The following is a 25,425-nucleotide window of genomic DNA, read 5'->3' as shown; positions in this document are numbered from 1 at the left end:
CCAAGTCAATGGAGTGAGCCTGAGAGAGGGAAAGAGAGAGAGAGAGAAAAGAAAGAGAGAGAGAGAGAGAGAGAGAGAGAGAGAGAGAGAGAAGGAAGAAAAAAAGGGAAAGAAAGAAAAAGGGACAAAGAAAGGAGAGGGGGATGGAAGGGACAGAAAGAAAAAGAAATAAAGGAGGGAGGGAAGGAGGAGAAAGAGGATATATCTATTCTAGTCCAATCACCTGCTCCAGCAGGGTTAGAAGGGAGTGTGTGTGTGTGTGTGTGTGTGTGTTCCCCTTGTAATTTACCAGTACATTTTGATTTTGCCTTCTTCAGAATTGGCATTGGGGAAAAGTAGTTTTTTAGGGTGGAGATCTGGTTCAAAGGATCCTGTTTACAGCCTCAACAAAATATGAGAGCTTCCTGATAGTCTTGACCATGTTTCATCCACAAAACCTTTAATAAAAGCCAAAGAGGTTTCAATATGCTGGCAAAGATGTTTCAACTTGGAAAAGGGCCTCAGTCTAAACTCGGCCCTCATTTCAATCTGATGCATCAGGTGTCTCTCTCTCTCTCTCTCTCTCTCCCCCTCCCAGACTGATTTTGCTCTACTTTCCCAATGTGCACGCGGGGCCGGTGCTTCAAACATGGATGGATGGATGGATGGATGGATGGATGGAGAGAGGGGGGGGGTAGGTAGGTAGGTAGAGAGATAGGTAGATAAATGGATGGATGGATGGATGGGTAGGTAGGTAGGCAGACAGGCCATCCTTTTGGATGGATGGACAGACAGACAGACAGACAGAATGCAACAGCGGCGGCACTTTGGGAAAGTAGAGCTATTTTCCCAATGTGCTACTGCCACTGTGTTCGACACGCCAGCTCTGAAGGGTCACCCCATTGAGCCCCTTGCATCGCTCCGGTGCAACAATGAATTGGGTGAGCCTGCAGTGCTGGCGCCTGGAATGTCCCCCTGCTGCCTCTTAGCACCCGCAAGGGGGCCAGCAGAGAGGCACTAAGAGGCGATAGGGGGGCGTTCGAGGCGCCGGCCCCGCAGGCTCACCTCACTGACAAGAACACTTGAAACAATTAGTATATAACGTTTCCAACAAAGAAAGGATTCAATTATGCTATAGCACCCCCCAAAAACCCCACAGAATCCATCATATTGGAGTAGAATCCAGCCTAACTAAATTAAATACAGATGAAGCTGATAGAATAAGACACCAAGTTACTAACATCCTATGCACAAGCAAACCACCCAAACGCAACTTGCACAAAGAGGAATTAAAAGCCCTGCAAGCCCTAAGGAATGACAGCAGCATAATCATACTTCCAGTAGATAAAGGTAATGCTACAGTAGTAATGGATAGAAAAGACTACGAAACAAAATTGGCAGACCTACTCCAAGACTCCACATACAAACCCATAAACACGGACCCAACCACGTATCTGGAAAAAATAACCAAGAAGAAAATTATAACCAGCCACATGAGCAAAGAGATCCAACAGACGATCATCCCAAGATAAAAATCTTCCAGATCCCCCAAACTATAAGGCCTCCCAAAAATACACAAAGAAGGCATACCTCTCAGAACCATAGTCAGCTCCAGAGAAGCACACTACAAAACCTAGCTAAACACTTAGCAAAGCAGCTACAGCCCCATGCTGAAGCAGCTTCACATGTACAAAACTCATACCGCCTCTTGGAAATGATCAAAGATCTACATGTGGAACAAGAAGATCTGCTTGTAAGTTTCGACGTGGTTTCATTATTAACTCAAGTCCTGATAAAAGAAATTTTTGAAATCAAAACTATATATATATATATATATATATAAATAAAATATATACACACACTATGTAAAAGATATATACACACACTATGTAAAAATGGATGTATGTGTGCGTGCGTGTGTATGTTCCAGCACTACTCTGGAATGCCTCAAGCAATTCCAACCAAACATGGTACACAGATGACTTACCCTCTGCAAAAGAGGAAGAGAAGACTATTCCCAGGGGATAAGAGAGATAGAGCTGCTACATCTAGACATTCAGAGACAGTTACAACACCGTGAGTCCTGACTACACTGTAGGAGAGATAGAGCTGTTACATTTAGAGCTTCCTTTATACTGTAATTTGTATACTCTACTTAAACCTTTAAAACCCTGTAAATTAATTACTTTGATTTGACACTATAGATATAATTTATTCCTTTTGCTGTCTAATACAGGATTGGGATAAATAAATATCCAGGCAACACTGGATTATCAGCTAGTTTATAATGTAATATAATTATTGAGTAAGTTTGGTCTATAGTTAAGGCCCCAGGATTGTTATAGGCATGAAAGCCAGATGGGTAATTTTCAGCAATCCCATTCTCAGTCCAATCCACCACTTTGTTATTTATAAAAAAACATAAAGGTGAGATATAAATAGGTTAAATTAGAAGGCCAAATTAATATAGACAGAACTGCAAAAGAATGTTTCCTTAATGGATTCTGAATGAAAAATGCATGAAGAAACTGACAATAATAAAGTCTATCAATGTCACTTTGCTTTCCTGATCAGAAAACATTTATCTTTATGAGGCATTAAATGTTTAAAGTTTGCTGCTTGTAAGTGTTCGGCAAGTTTCCTTGATGTTTTGCAGTCCAACCCACCAGAGAAGAAAAAAAGGAGCCATAAAATTGAGTTTAGCAACTTGGGTAAATCCTTAGGTTAGCATCAAGCCGTTTTGCAGCTCCTGGAAACAATGCATGAGCAAATCCAGTAATTTTTTAATCCATGGAAATTGGTCCAAGGCTTCACCCAGTTTTTGTATGTAAAAAGACGACTGAAGTATCACCACTCTGGCAACTTTTGCAAAAAACAAACAAACCCCCAACCCCCAACATTAGGCTAAAACTGGTTAATTAAATGGTGGCTTGTGGGTGGTGAAAACCCAGATAGAGGAATAAGAAGACAAAAAGTGCATTGTACATATCTGAACAATTGAGTGTACAAATTAAACACAGGGTACCATTGTTACAAAATTCTACTTCGCTAAACGCCAGCTCCCACAGCTCCAGCTAACGTGACCTGTGGACGTTTAACTCCGATTATCATAGACAGCTGCGAAGCAAAATCAAATACTCTGACGAAGGTAAGCTCGAAGGTTTCAGAACTCATTAAACTCGAGGCGGGCGGATCCATTCAGAAGAGGGCGCGAGCTCCATTCGCCCTACCAATAGGGGCGGAGCATCCCCCTCCTTTTTTTTTTTTTTTTTGCCCCACGCTTATAAATGGATAGAGAAGCGAGGCAGACAGAAAGAAAGACGCAGGCGCGGTGCACTACGGGACCCCCCCCCCCATAACTGCTATTGGACGCCGCGCGCATCTTTTTAACCCCAGCGGCGCCTGACGGCGCAACACGGAAGTGAAATGGCGGCGGCAGCGCCGGGAGGTGGCGGGTCCCAGTCCGCCGCTCATCGCAGGTTGCGAATCCTTTCGGGCCACTTGCGCAGCGCTTCGGAGGCCGACCTGTCAGCTAGCCAATGCCGAGGGCGAGTAGCCGCGACGCCACCAGGATCTCAGTCGGGCACCTTCCCCAAGAGACGGTAAGCGAGGGGAAAGGTGGTCGAAAGCGGCGGTTGCGGATTCTCGTCGGTGGCTGCGGGCTGCCCGAAAGGCCTGACACCTTTCATTGAGAGGTGCTGGAGAGAGGAGGGAAGCGCCCTGCCCTGCCCTGCCCTGCCCTGCCTGTCAGCTTGAAATGTGCCGCCGGTTGATTCCTCGCGCGTTCATCCCTGGCTGATATTTAAGCAGACGGTTCGCTAAAAGTATAGTTGAAGCATTCAAAGGAAATACTTTAAAAAACAAAAAACAAACCCACCCTCTTCTTTGTGGAGCTGCAAAGCGGGCAAATTTTTATTAAGTCGCGGTGAATCCTAGCGGGCAAACCTGTTGGTATCTGTAGAGGAGTTGATAAATTGAGGAGCTTGATAAATTTGCTTAGCTTTAGTGCTATCGCTGAGTTCAGTAATAAAGTTGGTTAGTTTCCATACTTAATTCTTAAGTACTTATACTTGCATACTTAATCCAGCAGTGAATATGCGGGTGTAAGTTTGCACCTCACTACAGTTCTTAATATCATGGCATGATATTAATTTGGGTGGCATAAAGTCAGGTAAATTTGGGGCACTGGAGGATGAGACAGTTGTACTTGAGAGACAACTATGTCCTACTCTCCTACTCAGTCATGAACTGCTGACAAAAGACATATTCTCAAAATGTTGTTAGAAGCACAGTGGAAGTCACCTGGTTAGTATTCCTAAAATAGGTTATAATTCTAGTTTCATCATGCTTGTCAGTTGTAATTTTGTGTGTGTGATGATGAAGTCTTCTGGACAATTTGGATCTTCTTGCATGTGACTTTGGATAATCTTTAGAAAGATTATAATCTTTGTAAAGATACGGTGGTGTTATATTGTGTTTTCTTTATAATGTTTTGCAATAAAGGTTAAAGTACTAGATGTGTTCAATTGTAGATATAAACATACAGTTCATAAATGTTTGCTTTTTTTTAACTGCTGTCTGTAATAGGTTTGCATGTTTCAGTTATTTAAAATTTTTCTATGCAGGGCAGGTAATCTTAGACTTGATATTTCCTTTTTAAAATGTATTAAGATTTTATGAATAATTGTAAAAAGATCTTGAATTGTTCTGAAAGGAGGACTATAAATCCATTCAGGTGTGTAAAGTGCAAAATTTAGCAAGTTTATAAAGAGCAGTATAATAATTCTGTTTTATTGGATTTATAGTCACCTTTAAGGTCAAAGCTCACTCTAATCTTTAATGTTTTGTGGATTAGTTTGCAACACACAATGTTGAAAGAAGAGCCAAAGCTTTGGATGAGCCACAGAAGGAATTGGAAGCATTCCAATAGGCCTGTGGATTTTCCTCATGTTTGCCTTTCGCTAACATGTCAAGAGATAGATCTCTAACTCGTTCTCTTCTTTGGCCCTGAGGAATTTGTTATATTTAACCAAGATGGTTTAGAGTTCAGCTTGCTAAAATAGTAAGGATACATGTAGGCCTTGACTTATCAACACAATTGAGCCCAGAATTTATGTTGCTCAGTAAAAAATTTGTTAAATGAGTTTTCCCCCATGAGTTTTCTTGCCACTGTTAAGTGGAGTTGTTAAACTAGTAACATGGTTGGGTGAATCTGCCTTCCCCATTAACTTGCTTGTCAAAAGATCGCAATATATGATCACATGGCCCCAGGACGCTACAATCATCATAAATATGAAGCCATTGTCAAGCATCTGAATGTAAATCACATGAGCATGGGAGTGCTACAACAGACATAAGTCTGAAAAATGGTCATAAGTAACTTTTCAGTGCCGTTGTAACTTTGAATAGTCACTAAATGAACTATTATAAGTCGAGGACTATCAGTACTTGTGGTGGTGATGGGGTACAGGCAACAAAGATGTCTTTTTGAAATGAATGTACATATTCTTTAAATAAATGGCTGTTCTGGGCAGAGCATATTGGAAAAACTAATGAGCTGTAGGCCTTTGGAGTTCAGTGTGTGACGAAAGAATAATAAAAAGTTTTGGAAAGGTATGCAAAAAAATGGTACATCATAAATGACTGCATGCCCAAAATAGAATATTTATAAATTATGTATTCAGGAGCATACTAATGAGCTTACATGAAATAAAATATTCTTTGAGTCAAGCAAAACTCAGATGATTTCACAGACATGTCTGCATAATGTTTTGCGTGCCAACATGGAGATAATTTCCCATTACTTTCAGGGATGTTACTTTGCCTTCATAATCTAGTGCAGTGTTGGCAATTTTTTTTGCCCCCGGGTGGTGAAACGGGAGCATGCACATGGGGAAGCGCCAGATACCAGAAGAGCAACTCCTTGGCGCATGCACACAGGAGCTCTGGAAACCAGAAGAGCAGTTCCCAGACACGCATGCAGAGCTTCTGGTTTCCAGTACGTGCATGTGCGTCAGCCATCTGGTCTTCCAGTTTCTGGCATACATGTGTGCACAAAGACCAGCTAGCTGGTGCACATGTGTGCACTGGACCCTGGAAGAGCAACGGGCGATGTCTGGCATGCCCAGAGAGATGGCTCTGCGTGCCACTTCCAGCATCCATGCCATAGGTTCGCCATCACGGATCCAGTGTAAATTCCTGAGATTCCATGGAAATATTCCATCCAAGTATCAAAGAGGGCCAACTTTGCTTAACTTCTGTGTCTAGATTGGTGCTGCTACTAAGTTGATTGTCTTGATGTACATTTTTAAATACCAATGGGAAAAATAATCCAAATTCATTTAACTATATTCCACCAACAAGAAATGCATATTCTACAATACTTCTCAAGTAAGCTGTCCTTATGCATATTGTCAACCCTCCCAAATAAACCAGACAGGAAACTTGACTCGATGAACTAATTCTTCTTTATTGTAAACCACATTAATAGAATCTTGCAAATCCAGAAGAACAAACTTCCCACTGCCACTTTAATTGATGATCCAGTCGGATGGGTCTCTTCTTGGTTTCTTTCTCTGCCAATTAAACTACTGAGGGATCCTGCTTCTCTTGTCTGTTTTTTTTTCCTAGACAGCATCTCTTCTCTTTGTTCCCCATAGTCATCCACATATTTCATCACACATATGCAGTTAAAAATACAGTTTTCCTTTTTTTAAAAATGCATACCTGTTGTGTTAGAAGAGTTGCAAAGTCTCTATATCTATAACTTGAAAAATTTCATTAAGGATTAGATTCAGTAAAATAATTTATTATACAGGTAGTCCTTGACTTATAACCATTTGTTCAGCAACCATTCGAAGTTATGAAGGGACTTATGGCTGGTCCCCAAAGTTATGGCTGTTACAGTGCCTCCAACAGTCGCGTGATCAAAATTTGGGCACTTGGCAGCCCACATGCACTTATTTTATTTATTTTATTTATATTGCTGCCTATTTGCCTATGGTGACTCGAGGCGGCTTACACAATGTAAAACCATATTTAAAACAAACAATAAAAAACAATAAAAACTAACAAAAATGATTCCAAGAGCCCTTCAACTTCCTTATTTTGCCTATCTCCCCCACATCTATGATCTTTTTGCCTTCTACGCTCTGTGGCTTCTGCTGCTCTAGCTGACCTTCTCTATCTTGTTCCCACTGCTAACCAAGTTTGCCTGCTCTGGCTCTTCACAAGGCAGCTACAGTTGCACAAGACTTTTCCCCCCAGATCGCATATGGTGGTTTTCTTGGGAGACCTGAGGAAGATGGATTCACAGGAGGGCTAGGGCAAGCACATCTCAGCAGCAACAAGGATCAAGAAGATGAAGACTTTCGAGAAGAAAATCAGCTGGGGTGCAGGGCAGCAAGGAAGGCTGGGCTGGGGTGCTTTGGGCTTGCTGTGATGGTGGCTTTGCACTGCACTTCTGGGGCTTCCAGGGGCAGCTGCTTAACACTGCCCTGATGGGTGAGCCGAGGTTGGGCTTCCTGCTATGAAGAGCTTCATGCTGTACTGTGACTTTGGCTTCTTGCAGTTTCAGAGCTACAACATGGCAATCAGCCCCAAAGTCATATTGTTCTGGAGTTGCTTGCTGCCCTGCAAGGCCAGATATTACTACTGTGTTTCTCATATAATAAGGCCGGGTCTTATTTTTTCTTTTGAGCCCCGAAAAAACAGCTAGGCCGTCTTTTCGGGGGTGACTTAATTTCCACCCCCTTGCATCCTCGGGCAGGTGGGCGGCGACGGCATGGATGTTGACCTCAGCGTTGGTGGGGAACTTTGTATCGGGAGACCTTCCGCCACGGTTGCTTTCCCTTCTCCCTGTGCTGCTGCGGCATTTAGAGCAACACTGTGGTGTTTGGCGCAGCCATGCAGCATTTGGCGCAGCCATGTGGGGCCGGCCAGGGCTCCTTCCTGCAACCGGAGCCCGGCAGAGACACTTGGCTTCAGGTGCTCCTGTCACCGCCTTCCCGGGCATCATTCGAAGGCAAAGCCCATTCTTTTAAAAATGACTCCCTACTACCGGTACAACAAAGCCTGCCCTGCCCAAGAGGGCAGCCCAACCCCACATGGGGAGGCGAATCTTCCAGGGCCACAGCGCAGGATCAGCCCACCCCAGGAGAAGTGCCCAGCCGCCATCCCTGCCTGGCACCAGGCAGAGTGCAAAGAGCTTCGCCTGGGGCACCCAGCACAGCTGACAGGTGCGCCCTCCTGCCTGGCGGCAGAGTTCTGGCCAGAGCAGCGAGCGCTTCCCCGCCGGACCCTCCACTCATCCCACCAGGGCCGCGCCGGAGCCGGGCGGGGTTGGCAGAGCCGGGAAAGCGAGCCGCTGGTGCGCACCCACCTGCCAAGCGAAAGAACCGGGCTGACTCGAGCTTGGCTTCCTTCCCAAGTCCCTCCAGCCCGACCCCGAAGGGGCCACTGGGAGAGGCAGTGATAGCGCCCACCCATCCATGGACAGGGAGGCAAGGCGACAGCCCGCACCATGACCTCCTCCGAGCTGAGCCTCGCCGAGTGAGCGCCTCTGCCCGATGCCCATGCCGCTGCAGCGTTTGGAGCTGCCGGTGAGTTTGGAGATGCATGGTGACAGGGACGGGTTGGGTGAGGGGTGGAAAGGACGGGCGGCTTCGGGCTCTCTCCGCCAGACCTGCCGTCCAGGGAAGCTGCACCTGAAGCCGAGTGTCTCCACCAGGCTCTGGTTGCAGGGAGGAGCCCTAGCTGGCCACGCGTGGCAAGCCCCCCCGCCATTCCCCCCCATTTCGCATGTTTTAATATAGGCCTTATTTTGGGGGGAGGGGCTTAATTTCATTTCATGCCTATAAAACATGCTGGGACTTCTATTGGGGGAGGCCGTATTGTTGGAGAAACAGGGTAGCAATAGCACTTGTATACTGCTTCACAGTGTTTTACAGCCCTCTGTAAACAGTTTACAGAGTCAGCCTATTGAGTCCAACCAGGGGTGGGACCTCACAAAGATGGAAGGTTGAGTCAACCTTAAGCTGGTCAGGATCAAAGGAATCAAACTCCTGGCAGTTGGCAAAACTATCCTGCAATGTTGCATTTTAATCACTGTGCCACCACAGCTCTTTGGTCGGATATAAGGTGACCAAAAGGATAGAGCTGGCAGAGGGGGAGGTAGGATGATGGGTGGAGTTGAAGGAAATATCTTTCTTTACCAACTTCCCTCTCCTGGGTGGGTGGGACCAAGCTTTAAGTGGCTTGGATTGGGATGATTACTCACTGAACAATCTTGGTTAACAACAGCAGCAGCCATCACAGCAACAGGAAGTGCTGCAATGGCATGTCATGCTTTATGACCACATTACTTAGTGAAAGAATTTCCACTCCAAACTGTGGTTGTAAGCTGAGGGCTACTTATATGTTGTGTAGTTACCATGATACACAAAAGGCTTTAACAATAACCGAAAATATCACTACCGCATATCTTTCACACTCCAAAGTCTTAACATTTTCTCAAGATCTCTAGTATCCTCACTGTTGTTTTCCCATCATGCACAGATCTTTCCAGAGGACAAGTAGAATTCCCTACAGCTGACCAATAGGAGAGTGCAAAAATACAGATAGGCAGTCTCTCTCCTTGCCTTATCACGTTTTTTTTATGGTGAGAAAAAGAAAAATGGTTCAATTTATGAGTGGTGAAATGGTCATTAGATTCCTTGGCACTTTAGCTTCTTATTCAGCAATGAACTGGCAGTGTCTCATTGATTTCTAATGCAGGAGAGGCAAGATAAGGCAGATATTCCTGCCAAAGAGACATTGCCACTTCTGATTCAAGAGTTAGTATTGCTGAGGTGTTCTTGAAATGTGTTTTCTTCTGAATGGAAATTTAATTGACCTAGGTACAGAATTACAGTAAAACCAAAATGATGTTGTTAGGATTCAGGGCATAAACAACTTAATGCTAGAGAGAACATTTCCAATCTTTTTGTGTATGTGTTGACTCCTGACAACTGCTTAGACAAGCCCATGCAATTTCCTCGGCTGCATTTTCAGAAGTGGTTTGCCACTGTCGTCGTCTTCCTAGGATTGAGAGAACATTCCTGGTCCAAAGTCACCTAGCTAGTTTTGGGCTTAAAATCGGAGTAGAAGTGATGGTTTCTATTGTGACCAAGGCTTCCCGAAACCGTAATTAAGCACACGCTTAGTTAAAACAACTCTTGTTTTATTTCAACGCTGGGAATTATTTTCATTCCCAGCCGGTAATGAGTCCCAAACAGTCCCTTCGAGATAAGCACCCACTTTTCTTTCCTTTGAATTGCTGCCAATAGCTAAATGAATTATAAAAACAAACAACAACCGAAGTACAAAGTCCACACAGAGCTTCAAGGATTAATCAGAACAGAACGAACAATTTTGCTTCCTACAAAGGTTTTGTCACCTTTGCCTGTCCCTTATACCTTAGGGGAGGGGCTGTCACCTCCAAGCCTTACTCCCGAGTCGCCCCTTTTGTCTCAGCTTCTCTTGCCTTCTAGCAGCTCTGCACACATGTGCACTGAGAGCAGGCTGTCCTTGTTCCTCAGCTTCCACTGCTGCCAGTTGCCGGAGGCTCCGTAGTCAGCACCCCACTCCCAGATGATCCCGGCCCCTTCTCTGCATCGGACGCAGGACCCTCGTCTGAGTCCTCTTCAGACTCCCTGATTGGTCCCTGTTCTTCCCCACTGTCTGATTCCGCTGCTGTCTGCACGGGCAAACCACAGCAGTTTCCTGCTTTCTAACCCATTGCCTTTAACCACACTAAAGTGTTTCTTTATCCTAAATTTAAAGGAAGGGAAACAAATGAAGGTAGGTTAAAATATGGAAATAATGTTCAACGACATCATGAAGCAAAGGTGCACCTTCTGGATGTTTTTACGTCTTATTTCGTATGTATTTTATGCTGCTTCGTCGCTGAAGATTCTTACAATTACATTGTTAATATTAGAAGATTAAAAACAGAGCAACAATATAACTAAAACCAATCGGTGTAATGAGCCAGTTTTTAGCATAGTGTGATCTTACTTGTCCTCTTCTGCCTTTCTGATGAGCCATGCTTTTCCAGTTCTCTGAAAACATAAGGAAAAAGTAGTTTAAGTAATCACTCAGTAAATGGACCAAAAAGAGGACTTCTGTTACTAAAAAGAACCCAGAGTCTTGAAAATGGCATTCCCTTAGTAGTGGGTCTCTGAGAAAGCCCTCCCTAGTTCTTACTGGACAGGCGGCTCAACTTTGAGAAAAGTATCAGAGATATCCAATGCCTGACTAGTTTAGGGTTTTAAAGGTGAGCAATATGAATTGCACCTGGAAAATAATTGGCAGCCAGTGCATCTTATAGTAGCACTGTTGCATGGAAAATCTCAGTGCACCAATAATTACAATAGGCTGCTAAATATGACAGTAACTGAATCATCAGTGGTTATCTTTGTGGTTTTCTTGGTAAAATGCAAGAATAGTTTATTATTGCCTTCTCCAGCACAACATGAATTGATACCTTTGCCATTATCACTAAAGTGATTATTTGTCTTCAACATCTAGGGGCCTATTTGCTTTAGCTAGTCAGCTGAGATGACAGTCATGCCTACTCCTGAACACTCCCACCCCACGATGATGAGACAGTACTTCATGATATCTGGGAGAATCTGTATATACAAATTAATGGTTAATCTTGCTTGATGATCACTCATTCAACAACTGTTCAAAATTGACAGCACTGAACAGTAACTAGTGGTTACAACCAGTCCTCGAAGCTCCAGCCATTCCTGCACCCTTGTGGTCATGTGATTTTGATCTGGGCTCTTGAAAACAGGGCTGCACTTATAATGGCTATATTATCTCAATGTACATGATCGTAATTTGTAACCGTCCCTGGCGGTTTCCAAAGAGCAAATTCAGTGGAGAAGCCTACAGGGAAAGCTTTACATTGCTTGAGTAAGTTTTGCCTACTCACACACCCTCCCTGAATCTCATTGCATTGCACTGTGCCTCGCCATCCAGTCAAACTGTTCCCAGCCATTCACGCACATTTGCCACTTGTGCATCCTCGTGCTCCCTTTCCCATCCAGTGGCAGCTATCCCAAGCCCTCCTATGCCTTCCCAGCTACCCGCATCCCATTGCTCTCTTTCTCACCTAGCAGCATCTATTTACTTGCCTGCCAGCCTATGGTCCGCTTGGGACTTGCAACTTCTTCCCAGCTTCCCCACTGCCTTTGGCTATCGGAAGCTGGCAGGAAGTTGCAAGGAGGAGGCTTCATGAGTCACGACCTTGGCTTAATAATGTGGGAGCACAGCAAGGATTGTCATTGCTATGGTCAATGGTCAATTGACATGTACTTCATGACAGCATCATTTAGCGACAGAAATTCAGTCTCAATTGCCACCATAACTCAAGGACTACCTGCACCTGTATTAAATGTAAATGATATTGTTTTACCAATTGTATCATTATAATCTTAACTGGAGTCTAGTAATAAATAATAAAGCTAATATTTATTTATTTATTTTTATTTCCAGGATTTTGAGAAAAACATTTGGATAGTGTGAGGTTTTTTTTTTTCTGTCTTCTTGAGATTAATTGCAAATGGATTCATTGCTTTGTGTGCTTTGGAAACAAAATAAAATCATTCCCATTGGTCAGATTTCACATTATCCGTGACAGTATCTTTACATACGAGAAACAACACTGCACATAGTAATATAACAATGGTAGCTTTGGAAACTGCATAGCTAGACACTCAAATACGGGAATGAAATTCTGTTTGTCAGCGCTAGGGTTTGCATATTCCTCCTGTTTCCCTGAGTTAATGAATATTTATTGTGTGTTTATGTAATAATTATACCTGTCCTGAGATCCACTTGTTTATGCTTTACCAGCTTCAGCCCTTACACTATAATGGGTTACTGCAGGGATTGGGACGTGTGTGTGGGAGAGAGAGAGAGACAGACAGACAGACAACAAATTATTTGTAATGCTAACCTACCAATCAGAATTAACAAAAACATAATTAAAATTATTCAAAAATTGTAAAATCAATATAAACTGCGACAGTGTTTCTTAAAATATGTCTCTTACTGGTCCACAAAAACAAAAATTATTTGCCAGATATTAAAGATTCTTACAAAAATTTGAAATGGTGTCACTGTTCTCATTTTTTCTTTGTTTAAAAGATAGGGCTTCTTCATCAAAATATGCTAATATTTAATGGTCTAATATTGTGATTTTTACATGATTCAATAAATATTCCATGAATTTTGAACATAGTAAATATCAATGAATGTAATCCATACAAATAAAAGCTTTTTTTAGGACCTCAATTTAAGAGGGATTCTGAGAATAAAAAGTTCATGAAACACTGCACTATTATATAATTGTAATGAAAATGTTGATACAAAATTATGAAATGATTTTTGCTGTTTGCAAGAATTAAATTTCTTTTCACCATTTTTTTGAGGGTACAAAGTTTTAAAATATATTATATTATTTAATGTATTCAGTGATGATAAATCCCCAAAGGAGGATTCACCCCCTTAAATGCACTCCTCTCCTTTGGGGTGAATCCTTTGGGAAGCTTGTCAGGGAAAGAAGGAGGGAGAGAGGGAAGAGTGTCTTTGGGATTTGCCAGGAGAAACCCAGGAGGTGGATTTCCATCATATTTCTATCCTTCAAGGAGATGAAGATGAAGTGGGGAGTGGTTACTTCTTCCATTTAAGGGAGTGCTATGGGTAAATGAGTGAGCCTTCCAATCCAAACATAAGAGAAAGGGAATCATCCTACAGATCCTTAGCACCCCCTTAAATGCTTAAACTGGCAAATCCCAAAGATACTCTATATACAGCAAAGGCGCTTGGTGGGGGTAGGGAGCCCTCCACGCTCCACCATGATCGGCCGTTAGGAGCGGCTGGTGGAGAGGCGTGGCTGCCCGTGGGGCGCTCTAGGCAGGGTGCATGGTGGGGGGAGAAATTAAGTCACCCCCCAAAAGATGGCCTAACAGTTTTTTCGGGGGTCAAAATAAGGCCCGGGCTTACTTTCTGAGAAACACGGTAGCACTGTCAAAACCAAATGAGGACAGACTTTCCATAGATAAGGCCAATTGATGAATTTTATCTAAGGTTTTTCAAAGCCAAAATGATTTGAAAAGATTTGAAATTATTTCTAGTACTAATAGGGCTAAAAGTACAGTATAAGTAAGATTAACTTTAACCAAAAGGCCAGTAAGAAACATCATGTAGCATCCAGCTAGACTATGCCTGTCTGCATGCAACACGTTTTTGATACTTTTGGGGACCATCAGTTCTGTATAGCTCTAATAAACTGTATGGCTCTAATGTGACTAGTTTCAAGGATGCCGAGCTTTGCGAAATAGCACATTTGAGAGCCATAAAGAAGCTGAGGGACTCCCTTAGTTTGAGTGGCAAAATCTTACGATAGCTGTAGAAATATACTGTACAATAGTTATCCAGTAAAAAAAAAAAATAGCACACTCCAGGAGATAGAAGCATGGAATTGCATCCCAAGATATTTGTAGGTACACCCATGCTCAATTTGATTGATTTGCCATTTGTGACTGTTACGATGTTGCACAAAACTTTAGTTTACTGATAATTTATTGATGAATTATTTTATTTTTATCTTTTATTTTATACATAATAGAGCTAGTGTTTTGCTTTCTGCTACCTGCAAAATAGACATAATAACTACACCGTCTGCATACAATAATGCAATCTAAGTATCTTCTTGATTAGGTCAAAAGATCAAAGATATTAGGTCAAAAGTTGACTTTTGATGACAAAAATTTCAAAAGATCCAGGGGGTACAGAATATTTTCCTGTTAAAATGATGGAGATCCAAACAATGATCTAATGCTTAATCGTTCTCCTCTAAACCCAGGTGTCCTTCAAGTATGATATTTTCGTTTTGTACCCAATCCACTAATTTTAGATACCAAATTCATTCGAATTGGCATTGTATCAATTGTTGAATTTTAATGAACTCTACTGAAAATCTCATTAAATTCTGAATATTTTTGCATTTATACTTGAAGGATTTGTTAACCCATGCATACATTAAAGAATATATAGAAAAGAATGATAATCCAATAATAGGATTACTCCAGTAATTGGGTAATTGTAACCAAGCTGCAATTTCCAGTATTTTTACAGAATTTGGTGAATAGTGAGAGTTTCTGAGAATCATACCAGAACATTTGAAAGATCAGAGGTTCCCTATTCTTGCATAAGGAAGTCATGGAGAATATTAATAAGATATTAAAGTTATTTCCTATATTGTTCTTTCTCCATCGCTGGTGTTCAGGTTGCTATATTAGGTACAGGGAAAATTTAAATACAGTGTGAAATTGGGGTAGCAGTTATTTTTCAACACATTTGCATTTTTTTCTAACCTTCCTCCAAATTTTATGAAATATTGCCCAATATTTCCATTTTAAGTTGCAGAATGGTTAATATATGAAACTAAATTTTTTTATGATTGGAAACAGTTAACACCTTCTGTTTTCAGAAGTCCGTGAAAGTTTTTTTTTTAAAAAGGATCAGAAACTTAAGTAGAAATTGGTGCTAAATATAATATTTGACACGGATTTCATTCCACTAAATGTTCTGCGTGAACCTCCTATATTCTGCTTTTTCATTTTTTCCCTTGAAAAACAGTGCTTTCTATATAACAGTCCATTATTTCCTTCAAATTTCAGATAATTTTTGAGAATTGCTCCCCCCCCCCCTTTATTGCTTTCCATTTCTGGAAACTGACATTTTTATCTGGCAGAAGGATTTGGGATTGCAAAAGAAATCTAAAATAAGAGCGGGGAGGAGGGAGAGGAATTAGATCTAGAAATGAAATTAAAAAATAATCACAAATATTTGATAGCCACACAGTCATTCTAAAAAAATTAATAAAAATGCATGTTTTGACATCTGACGTAATATACTTTCTTTGCAAATGAATGGTGTGTCTTTATATTTAACATGAGTTTGTTTTGTTAAGAAAACTTACCTGATTAAAAAAGAATTGGCTGTTATTTAATTATGGGCAAATAATGCAGTCTTGTGGATTCTGTGTTTGATTCAATTTTTTCTAAATACTAGACTGTAACATTTCCTAGTATTTTTTATTCATTCATTCATTCATTCATACATTCATACATTCATTCATTACATTTATTTGCCTCCCCTCTTGTTTTGAAATACAGGTAGTCCCTAGACTTACAATCGTTAATTTAGTGACCGTTCAAAGTTATAACGGGACTGAAAAAAGTGATTTATGACCATTTTTCACACTCACTATTGTTGCAGGATCCCTATGGTTGTGTGACCAGAATTTAGACACTTGGCAACTGACTCACATTTATGGTGGTTGCAGTGTCTCAGAGTCATGTGATCACCTTTTGTAACCTTGCGACAAGCAAAATCAATGGGGAAGCCAGATTCACTTAATTGTGTTACTAACTTAACAACTGCAGTGATTCATTTAAGAACTGTGGCAAGAAAGGTCACAAATTGGGGCAAATTCTCTGGACTGTCTAACTTAGCAACAGAAATTTTGGGCTCAATTATGGTCGTATGTCGAGGACTACCTGTATTGCTAAATATATTGCTGAGCTTAGCCTTGCTGGCACAGTGGTTAGAATGCAGTACTGCAGGCTACTTCTGCTGACTGGCGGCTGCCTGCAGTTTGGCAGTTCAAATCCCACAGGCTCAAGGTTGATTGAGCCTTCCATCCTTCTGAGGTGGGTAAAATGAAGACCCGGACCCAAAATTGTTGGGGGCAATATGCTGACTCTGTAAACCGCTTAGAGAGGGCTGTAAAGCACTATGAAGCGGTATATAAGTCTAAATGCTATTGCTATTGCTACATTATGATATTAACATTCCTACAATCTTATTATTCTTGTGGGTCTTTGGGAAAAGGGGGGGTTGTGTCTTTTGCAATTTCTGTTATCCTCTGATGTATGGAAATGTCATCAGTTCTGCTTTAAACATTAGAAATTGCCAGAAAAAAATTAAAATTGCTTGCTTAATATCTTGTTTAGTACATCTCTGCCTCCAATTAAGTTTCTTATCAGATTTCTCTGGAAATATTTCTGTATTACCTTCTGTGAGTGAACATGAGTTTGAGAAGGGCCTGTTAATCCAAGAATAGATGCAATTAGCAAACAAGGTGAATTGGTGCAGATACCCTCTTGGCTACAGCTGCCACATGCTCTTCAATTATGAGTTGTGTACAAAGGGCTCCAAATTGCACAACGTTTTTGTTTGGACAAGTGCCAGCCTATCCAGAACTAAGTTTGGAAAATCAGCAAATTACTTCATCCAATGGTTTCATGTGAATGTTAAATACTGTAGAAGTGGCAAGAGCATCAACCCTGAGTAACTCTGCATTTCAGGAGATTTTGATGCTTCATTATTATTTACTAAGTTATTGTAAGTGTTTCTATGTTGCTTTGATGAAACAAATTTAGGTAGCTTACAAACATCATAAAGTAAGAAATTGTATTATGCATGTAACATTAAAAATAATAATTACAATTATAATAGCATTAACAGTGCTTACGTATTTCCTAGGTAAATGATCTTCCAATAGTAGAAGAAAGAAGACAATTCAAGGTTGAACTGTAGAGTCCTTGGTGTTCTCTGAGCTTGGTTGTTTGCATATAGATGTTTCACTGTCCAAGTAGTAATATCATTGATCTGATTCTGGGGTCTCCCACTGTTTTGTTTGCAATAACAAATTTGGTAGGGGTGTACCTTCCTCCTCTGTGGTTTCTTAACATGGTTAGGGTTCAGCTTACATGTGTTCAGGGTATGAAGGTATTTGTTATCTACCAGGAGTCAACAGATCTGCACATTATCATATGTAATAGAATATTATTATCATATGTAATAGAATATTATATCAAATATGTAATTGTTACAAACTAAATTTGTTACCTCCATATCTACAATTCATACTACCTAAATCTAGTCACCTTTGGACTGAATCATGGCTGCTTGGCATATCAATAATAAACAACTTTTTCATATATAAATATATATATATATATGAAAAAGATATATGTGTGTGTGTGTGTGTGTGTGTGCATGCGCGCGTGCTTGCTTGCACTGGCACGAAGCTGAAAGCACCAGCCTGAGGATGGCGAGTGGGACCTCGCCAAAACATCACCAGGATACTCTTAATCTTACACGGGAAAAGACCCGAACACACCTAGACCTACATACCTGTACCCATGAAAATCTACGAAAACAAATATATGTGTGTGTGTGTGTGTGTGTTTTAAGTTTTCGTGGGTACTTACATGTGTTCAGCTTTGTTCGGGTATTTTCCCACGTCATTATAGTTGTGCTTTTAAAGTTGTAGCAACGTTTTGGCAGAATCTCATCTGCCATCATCAGGCTTCTGTATTGTGTTCGTCTGTGAGTCAGACTTTTCTGTTTTAAATTTGGGGCTAGCTTACTGCTGTGCCAGAATGGATTTTTCTTCATCCTGATTGGTTGGGAGTCTTGGTCTTGGAGTTTGCTGTGTTCTGCTTGATTGGTGTTTCTAATATCTTCTGTCTGTTTTGTGGCTTTTTTTGTCTTGATTGGCTGGCGACATTGTGTTCCTGTATTGGAGGCTTTTAGTGCAGCTTGGCTCTTGAGTAAATGGATGGCTATCATTTATTAGAAAGCTAGATTTCATCCCAACCAGGCACCCAGATGAAATATGTATGTATGTTGTGGCCCCGATTCTTGAGCTTATGCTGTCAGAGGAAGACCTGGAAGATGAGGAGAGGGAACTGGGAATGCCTTCCTCCCTGATAATGCCTCAGGTTTCATCAGACAACCGAGAGGAACAGCCTGAGATTAATCAGGAGGAAGGCATATTGGAGCAGCCCCTGACAGGGAGTAAAGAGGAAGGCTGTTGGCTTGATACTAAGCAATGTCGTAGGGAGAAATGTGAGCAGCAACATAGGAGGCGTGGGAGGGTCAGAGAGTGAGCTGAGTCATTGAACCACACCCCACAGGGGATAAAAGTGGGTGTGTTTTCGGCTGGAACTTCAGATTTCCTTCGTGAATGATTTTTGTGGTCTGCCTTGTAATTTTCTGTGAGTAGATTTTTATTTGTTATCAGTTCGGACTTGGCAGGCAGAGGGTGTTGGAATGCCAAGGATATTATCAGTTCCAAAGAATTAACTCTGTGAAGTCCGAGCCAGCTTGCCTGCATGTGTTTGTGTGAATTTGTATTCTTTCATCTTTTGGGAAAGAAGAAAAGTGAGACAGAACATACATACATACATACATACATACATACATATATACATACATACATGTTTTCTGAGGTTTTCGCGGGTATTTGTATGTATATCTTTGGTTATTCGGGTTTTTTTCCGCATAAAATTGGAAGTATCTAGGTGACGTTTCGATTAAGTCTCATACATCATCTTCAGGCTTGTCTTCGGCTTTGTGCTTCTCGGAGTAATGTGAGCTTGCAGTTGCTTCTTCCTTTTAACTGCTAGTGGGGGTGTGACTTGATTGGGTGGGGGTGTGTTCTGATTGTTTGGGGGGTTGGCTGTGTTCTGATTGGCCCCCACCTGAACAGAACACACCCCTAGCCAATCGGAACAAAGCCAACCCCCCAACCAATCAGAACACAGCCAAACCCCCAACCAATGAGAACACCCCCAACCAATCAGAACACAGCCAAGCCCTCACCCAATCAAGTCACACCCCCACTAGCAGTTAAAAGGAAGAAGCAGCTGCAAGCTCACATTACTCCGAGAAGCACAAAGCTGAAGACACAAGCCTGAAGATGATGAATGAGACTTCATCGAATCGTTGCTTAGATACTCCCAATTTTACGTGGGAGAAAACCCGAATAACCAAAGACACACACACACACACACACACACACACACACACACACATCCTTTTTGAAAAACTTTGTGAGTAATTTCCAGTTATTTATCATACCAAGATGGATATGATTAATGTCACTCCGCAAGAAGATTTGGTTTTAATGTATAAACTGACGGTGTCAGGAATATTCTACAGTATTTAATGAACATTCTTATTTTTTAAAAGTTCACTTTTGTTTAATAAAGTCTTCTTGAGCTTGACTTAAATAACTTCATGGGCATGTCTATGCTATTTTCCTGGCTACAGTGTGAAAAATAGTTCACCCTTCTAGTCTTCTGGGGCATTTCTGATGGTTTCCCATCTAGTAGCCTTACCTTATTTTCAAAATCTGCAAAATTTAGCAAAGTGCTGCTATCTTAACAGAACTTTTGTGTACTGTATATCTGTCAGGTCTATTCATCAGTTCTCAGCGTAACTTTATATTGTAGAAAAAACAGTAGATGCTTGTACTGTATCACACCAGGTGGCAGCACCTAGTCAATGTTGTCTGATCTTGAGAAGTAAAAGCAGAGAGCTGACTGAAAGAGAGCACATATTACAGAGCAATTATTATTTTTAGAAATTGCTTTCAAAATCGAGTAATGATTTATACTTTTCATTAACATTAGAGCAGATACATACTGTGAAATCACTATGAAGAGAACTAGCTCCTGTTGAAATAATCATGTTTGGAGGCTTTTATTTTTTAAAGAGGTGCTTTAATAGTATACAGGCTTTTAAAAATTGTATTTATATATTCACAGAATAGTTCAGCAACAGGCAAGTTCATTTCTGGACAGTAAAGTAAATGTAACACATTTTAAAAATTAAATTTCTAGTTCAATGAAGTCAAAATATGGAGATTATGCCTGCTACAAAACCATTTTGGTATCGGTAGTCTTGTTTTGGGCTATATAATGTCTCTATGGACAATATTAGAGAAAATGAAATTGTTATCTCCCGGTACCCACTTAACATTTAAGTTACTGTATGTTTATTTGCTTTTGATGTGAGTGTCCCAGTGTCTGTGAAAAGAATGCATCCCCTCACAGTGTTCATGTGAATGAAAATGAGCTTTTGGCAAAAGAACTGATGCCATTTTTGTATTCCAATTATTAGTGAATAATCTCTTATAAAAGATGCTTCCTGTTTTGATCCTTGCCATCTAAAATAAAAAAAACGGATAAGAAGGAGACAGCTTAACCAATTATTATGGTTAGAATCAGTGATATTCTAGGAAACGTTTTATTAATATGCTGAGATGGGATTGGCACAGTTGATTTGTTTCCTTTGCCTATGTCTTATTCCCCTATTGCTATTCCTAAGTAACAGAACTAGAATGACCTTTTGATTAAACATATGACTCTTACCCTCAGCTACTTGAAATGATCAGCTTTCTGTAAATGGTTGAAAGTATTTTAATTAACAATGAAAAGTTTTTAGCCCCCTTGGAGCTGCATTCTGTTAGACCTGTATTCTATTCATTCCATTCATGGGAAAACTATTTTGGTTAATGCTGTTGGCTCTGAAAAAGATCTTTCAAACAGCAATCATGCTTCCATAGAGTAAAATGACTGGCATGTATGGTAGTGGTTGTTGCTATTATTAGATTACTGGAGAATGAAGAATTTAGTGGCACTTGACACGGTCAATAAATTTATGATTGCCTATGCTTATCAGATCAACAGTCTACTTTATCAGATGAATATCTGTTGGCATTAAATTGTTCTAACAGAATTAGGCAGAAGGAAGATTATTTATTTTCAAAGGGTGGAAAATCTATTAGATGCCTTGCCCCAGTGGCGTGTCTTCAGGAGTGTTGAATAACAATTTCCATTTCTGCCAGAGAACAAAATAAAGATCGGAGAGAAAAAAGTCTTATTGCTATTTAATTTATCAAACAAGTTGGAAATACTGAACTAACAGCACATTTTTTTAATCGTCATTTCCCTTTAAGGCAAGAAGTTTTAAAGTGGAATGGATGGGGATACAATGACTCAAGATTCATTTTGAATAAGAAGGGGCAGGGAGAATTCACCGGAAAAAGGTAACAATTACGCAGACAGTAAGATAATTTCTTTTCTTTTCAGAAAAAATGACTGCATTGAAGTTATGACATCTTGTAAGAAATGAGTACTAGCATTGAAAGTCAAAAAAATCACATTATGCATTATTATGCATCCATGTTGTATTTTCTGTGACACAAACAACTCTCCCAGTGTGAATAAGCAATAGCAATTCTGTCATATTCTGCTTTTATCAAACATTTCAGCTGCAAGCTGCCATGTACATAATCAGAGACAAATATGTTGATTTGCTGAGGCATATAGGTAATTAACTTTGGAGTAGCCTTTCTTTTGTTAGGAAGTAATTACAGTTAGAGTTTATTTACCGTTGGATTTGTTTGGGCATATGCTGTTTAACTTGCACACATTAATCTAAGCACGTCTTAAAGTTATGTGTTGAGTCCTTGGTGCTCTATGAGCTTAGTTATTTGCTTGCAAATGTTTCATTATCCAACTATGTAACATCATCAGTGCAGATTAAAGTGAGGTTTGCTCCTATTTATATTAACACGGTTGAAATCTGAGTCCACAGTTCAACACTGAGCAACATATATTTGCTATTAAATTCGTCTAAAACCATATTTATCAAATTCTGCAGTAATGCATCATCTAAAAGGACCAAGACAATTATGCATTCTATAAAAATACTTTTTATTTGTGTCTCCTGAATTTTATAGCTATTGTTGTAATTGAGTGAACCAGAAATATGTTGATTATATTGTTTCTGAATTAAGATTTTAACCCTTATCTACTTGTTACCTTTGTCATCTTCTGTTAGAAAATAGATAATAAAAGTTATTTATACCTTTGGCTGCTCTAAAGACATAAATATTTTTTTAAAGATTCACATGTTTATATTTTCAGGAAATAAAAGTGCCCTTTCTTGTGAATTTATTACCAGCTCATTTAATAATCTGTAGTTTTCTAAAGGAATAAGATATATAAATTTGAATAATTTAAATAAGATATATAAACACCGAAGGATGCCTCCAGTAAGCATGTATTCTAGCTTTGTTTGTAGTATTTTATACTTATTTTAATATTTTATTTCAGTTTCATTCTTAACACTGAGATTACTTCTTGTCAGTTATAACAAGCAAGAATGTGGAAGCTCAAGGGCCTTTTCTACATATACAGGTAGACCTCATTTAGTAACTGCCTTGTTTAGCAACTGTTCACGGTTATGACATTAATGACATTAACTGTGACTTATGCTTGCTTTATGACTTCTGTAAAGCAAAGGAAAGCTGAAGAAAAATCATAAGCGCAGTTGCTGTTTCACTTAGCCAGTTTGCTTAATAACTGAATTGCCATCCCAACTGTGGCCACTAAATGAGGACTACCTGTAACTGATTTTGTCCCAGTAGGTATCACTTTGCATATTTGGACAACAATCTTAGGCACAAGATACATTAGGTAGCAAAATTAATTCTGCTTGCAAGCTCAGTATGGAAATCTCATCTAAATCTCAGCATTCCTCACTACTTTTAGTCTTCAATTTCTTGAATAATTTGTCATTGGGAATCAAATGACTTATTCATATATGATTGATGCCAATACTAAATTTCATTACTGATCCCCTCCATTGCAAAAACTATTAATAATCTACTGCTATGTTTTAATTTGCTGTAATCAGCATGGGGATTTGTCTTATAGCTTGCTTAATGTGCAGTAGAATACTTTATCTGAACTTAAAAATTATGCAGCTGTTATTTCTGTATTTGACCATGACAGAATTCTGAAAAGTTTTTGAGTTGAAGTTCTTATTACAGAAATCATATCAATATTTCTTCGCAAGGTTATTCATGCTTAAAATTTCAGATATTAAATTTGTTATCAGTTTGTTATGACTGATATTTTAAAGTCCCCATCTTCCCAAATACTCAGACTTTTATTTCTAGAAATTATAAGGCCACTGCTTGTGTACATCTTAATAAAGAAATTAGCAGCAGGTTTTTTACTAGTTTTCACTCTGGAAAGAACTGATGAAAATGCTTTTGGATTCAGGTACCAAATAGGCGGACTGATCTTCCCACTTTTGAAAGATTGGATGGAGAAAACTTTTAGTGGAAATCTGGAACATAAAACTACTCCTAAAGTAAGTGAATACATGGGCCGTGTGTGTTTTTTAAATATTACCCTCTAGTTAATTCTTTATATATTGTTCAGTTAAAACATAAAACTGCTTATTTTGTCCATTGCACTTCTGCCACTCTGCCATAAAAAAATTCCCGCCTTATTGCCATCTTGTCAGTGAGGATCTATAGTTGAAAATATAATCTGTTAATTTGAAATTTCTTAAACACAGATTGTTTGCTTTAAAACTTCTGCTTTTGTACATTGATAGATCGCTGATTTTAATTTGTTGCAGTATTTCAAGAAGTCTGTCTTAGAAAACGATTCATTCTTCTGTCTCTGTGAATAAAAGTGTGGTATAAAAAAATACTAAGAACTGTATCACATATACGCTTCTGTTTGTTTAGCAATAAACTGGTTCATTATTTCTCTGCACTTACCTAAGGTCTGCTGCAGAGACTTCTCCAAAGGATTTTTGTGTATGATGAGCTGATAAAATGTGTGTGGGGGTGGGGGGAGTGGGAGTAGTTGATTTGCTAAAAGAGAGGTTGCTGGCAAGAGTGTCGGAATTGCTTTTCTGGTAGCATATTTGAAAATGATACTCTTCTGAGGTAACTCATTTTTTTTTCTGAATAGGTACACTGGAAATTATCTCTCTCTCTTTTATTTTTATTTTGAAGGCATCCTTAAATATCAGTGATGTACCTCCCTCCATTGCAAGTGAAGAATTTCTCCAAGACCTCCAAAATGCTAAAATCTCATATACACAGGAAGCAGAATCTAGACTTTTTAGAGCCCATGGTAAGCAGAATCAGCATGCACAAAATAACATCTTAATTGCTTGCTTTCAACATTTGGTGTCTTTGTGAGACTTATTTTTACGTTGTATTTCAGGACATTGCCTACATGAGATTTTTTTGCTCAGGGAAGGAATGTTTAAGAGGGTTCCTGATGTAGTGGTATGGCCAGGTAAGCTATTCGGAATACTTTTCTCATTCTTGTATTTCCCTGTTCCATTTCCTACTGAACTTATGCTAACAGTACTTTCAATGTTGGAAAAAATGAAATTGAGAAACCATTTACAGAAACCTCAGAATACGAAGTATGTATTAGAGAAGTAGTTCAGAAATGCAGACTAGGAATCTGCCCAGAATGTTGTTTATGTCACATGTTGGTTGAACTGTTATAAAAACACAATCTCTATTTGCACTTGACACTTGATTTTCATTTCTTCCAAAGTAAAGGGAAGACTCAAAATTTAGAATACACAGAGTACCAAACAATAAAAATATAAAATAATAAAATGTTATTTCAGTATACACAAAGCTCCAATTTTTCAGGAAGTCAGATGCAAGTCTTAAAATTACTTGCTTATGACCATTATTTTTAG

At 39.8% G+C, this 25,425-nt stretch overlaps 1 protein-coding gene and 1 long non-coding RNA gene across 3 annotated transcripts in view; one reads left to right on the top strand and one right to left on the bottom strand.

Moving 5' to 3' along the window:
• The first annotated feature begins 3,386 nt into the window (after positions 1–3,386).
• Positions 3,387–25,425, top strand: part of AGPS (alkylglycerone phosphate synthase) — a 62,433-nt gene continuing 40,394 nt past the window's right edge. For both annotated transcript variants that reach the window (XR_015740738.1, XM_026697012.2), the window contains exons 1-5: positions 3,387–3,581; positions 21,851–21,940; positions 23,967–24,057; positions 24,716–24,836; positions 24,930–25,004. Coding sequence is in view for 1 of the 2 variants with exons in the window: in XM_026697012.2 (XP_026552797.1) it covers positions 3,406–3,581; positions 21,851–21,940; positions 23,967–24,057; positions 24,716–24,836; positions 24,930–25,004 (553 nt within the window). In the remaining variant the exon portion in view is untranslated. The remainder of the gene's footprint in view (positions 3,582–21,850; positions 21,941–23,966; positions 24,058–24,715; positions 24,837–24,929; positions 25,005–25,425) is intronic.
• LOC148127961 (uncharacterized) overlaps positions 11,001–25,425 on the bottom strand; it is a 36,060-nt gene continuing 21,635 nt past the window's right edge. Inside the window, exon 3 of the long non-coding RNA XR_015740748.1 lies at positions 11,001–11,078. This is a non-coding gene — a long non-coding RNA (uncharacterized LOC148127961). The remainder of the gene's footprint in view (positions 11,079–25,425) is intronic.

The sequence above is a fragment of the Pseudonaja textilis genome, chromosome 1 (assembly GCF_049901715.1).
Source record: "Pseudonaja textilis isolate UNSWEBS1 chromosome 1, rPseTex1.2, whole genome shotgun sequence".
Taxonomy (NCBI): domain Eukaryota; kingdom Metazoa; phylum Chordata; class Lepidosauria; order Squamata; family Elapidae; genus Pseudonaja; species Pseudonaja textilis.
The sequence above is the reverse complement of the archived record's forward strand: the minus strand, read 5'-3'. Positions and strand labels throughout refer to the sequence as shown.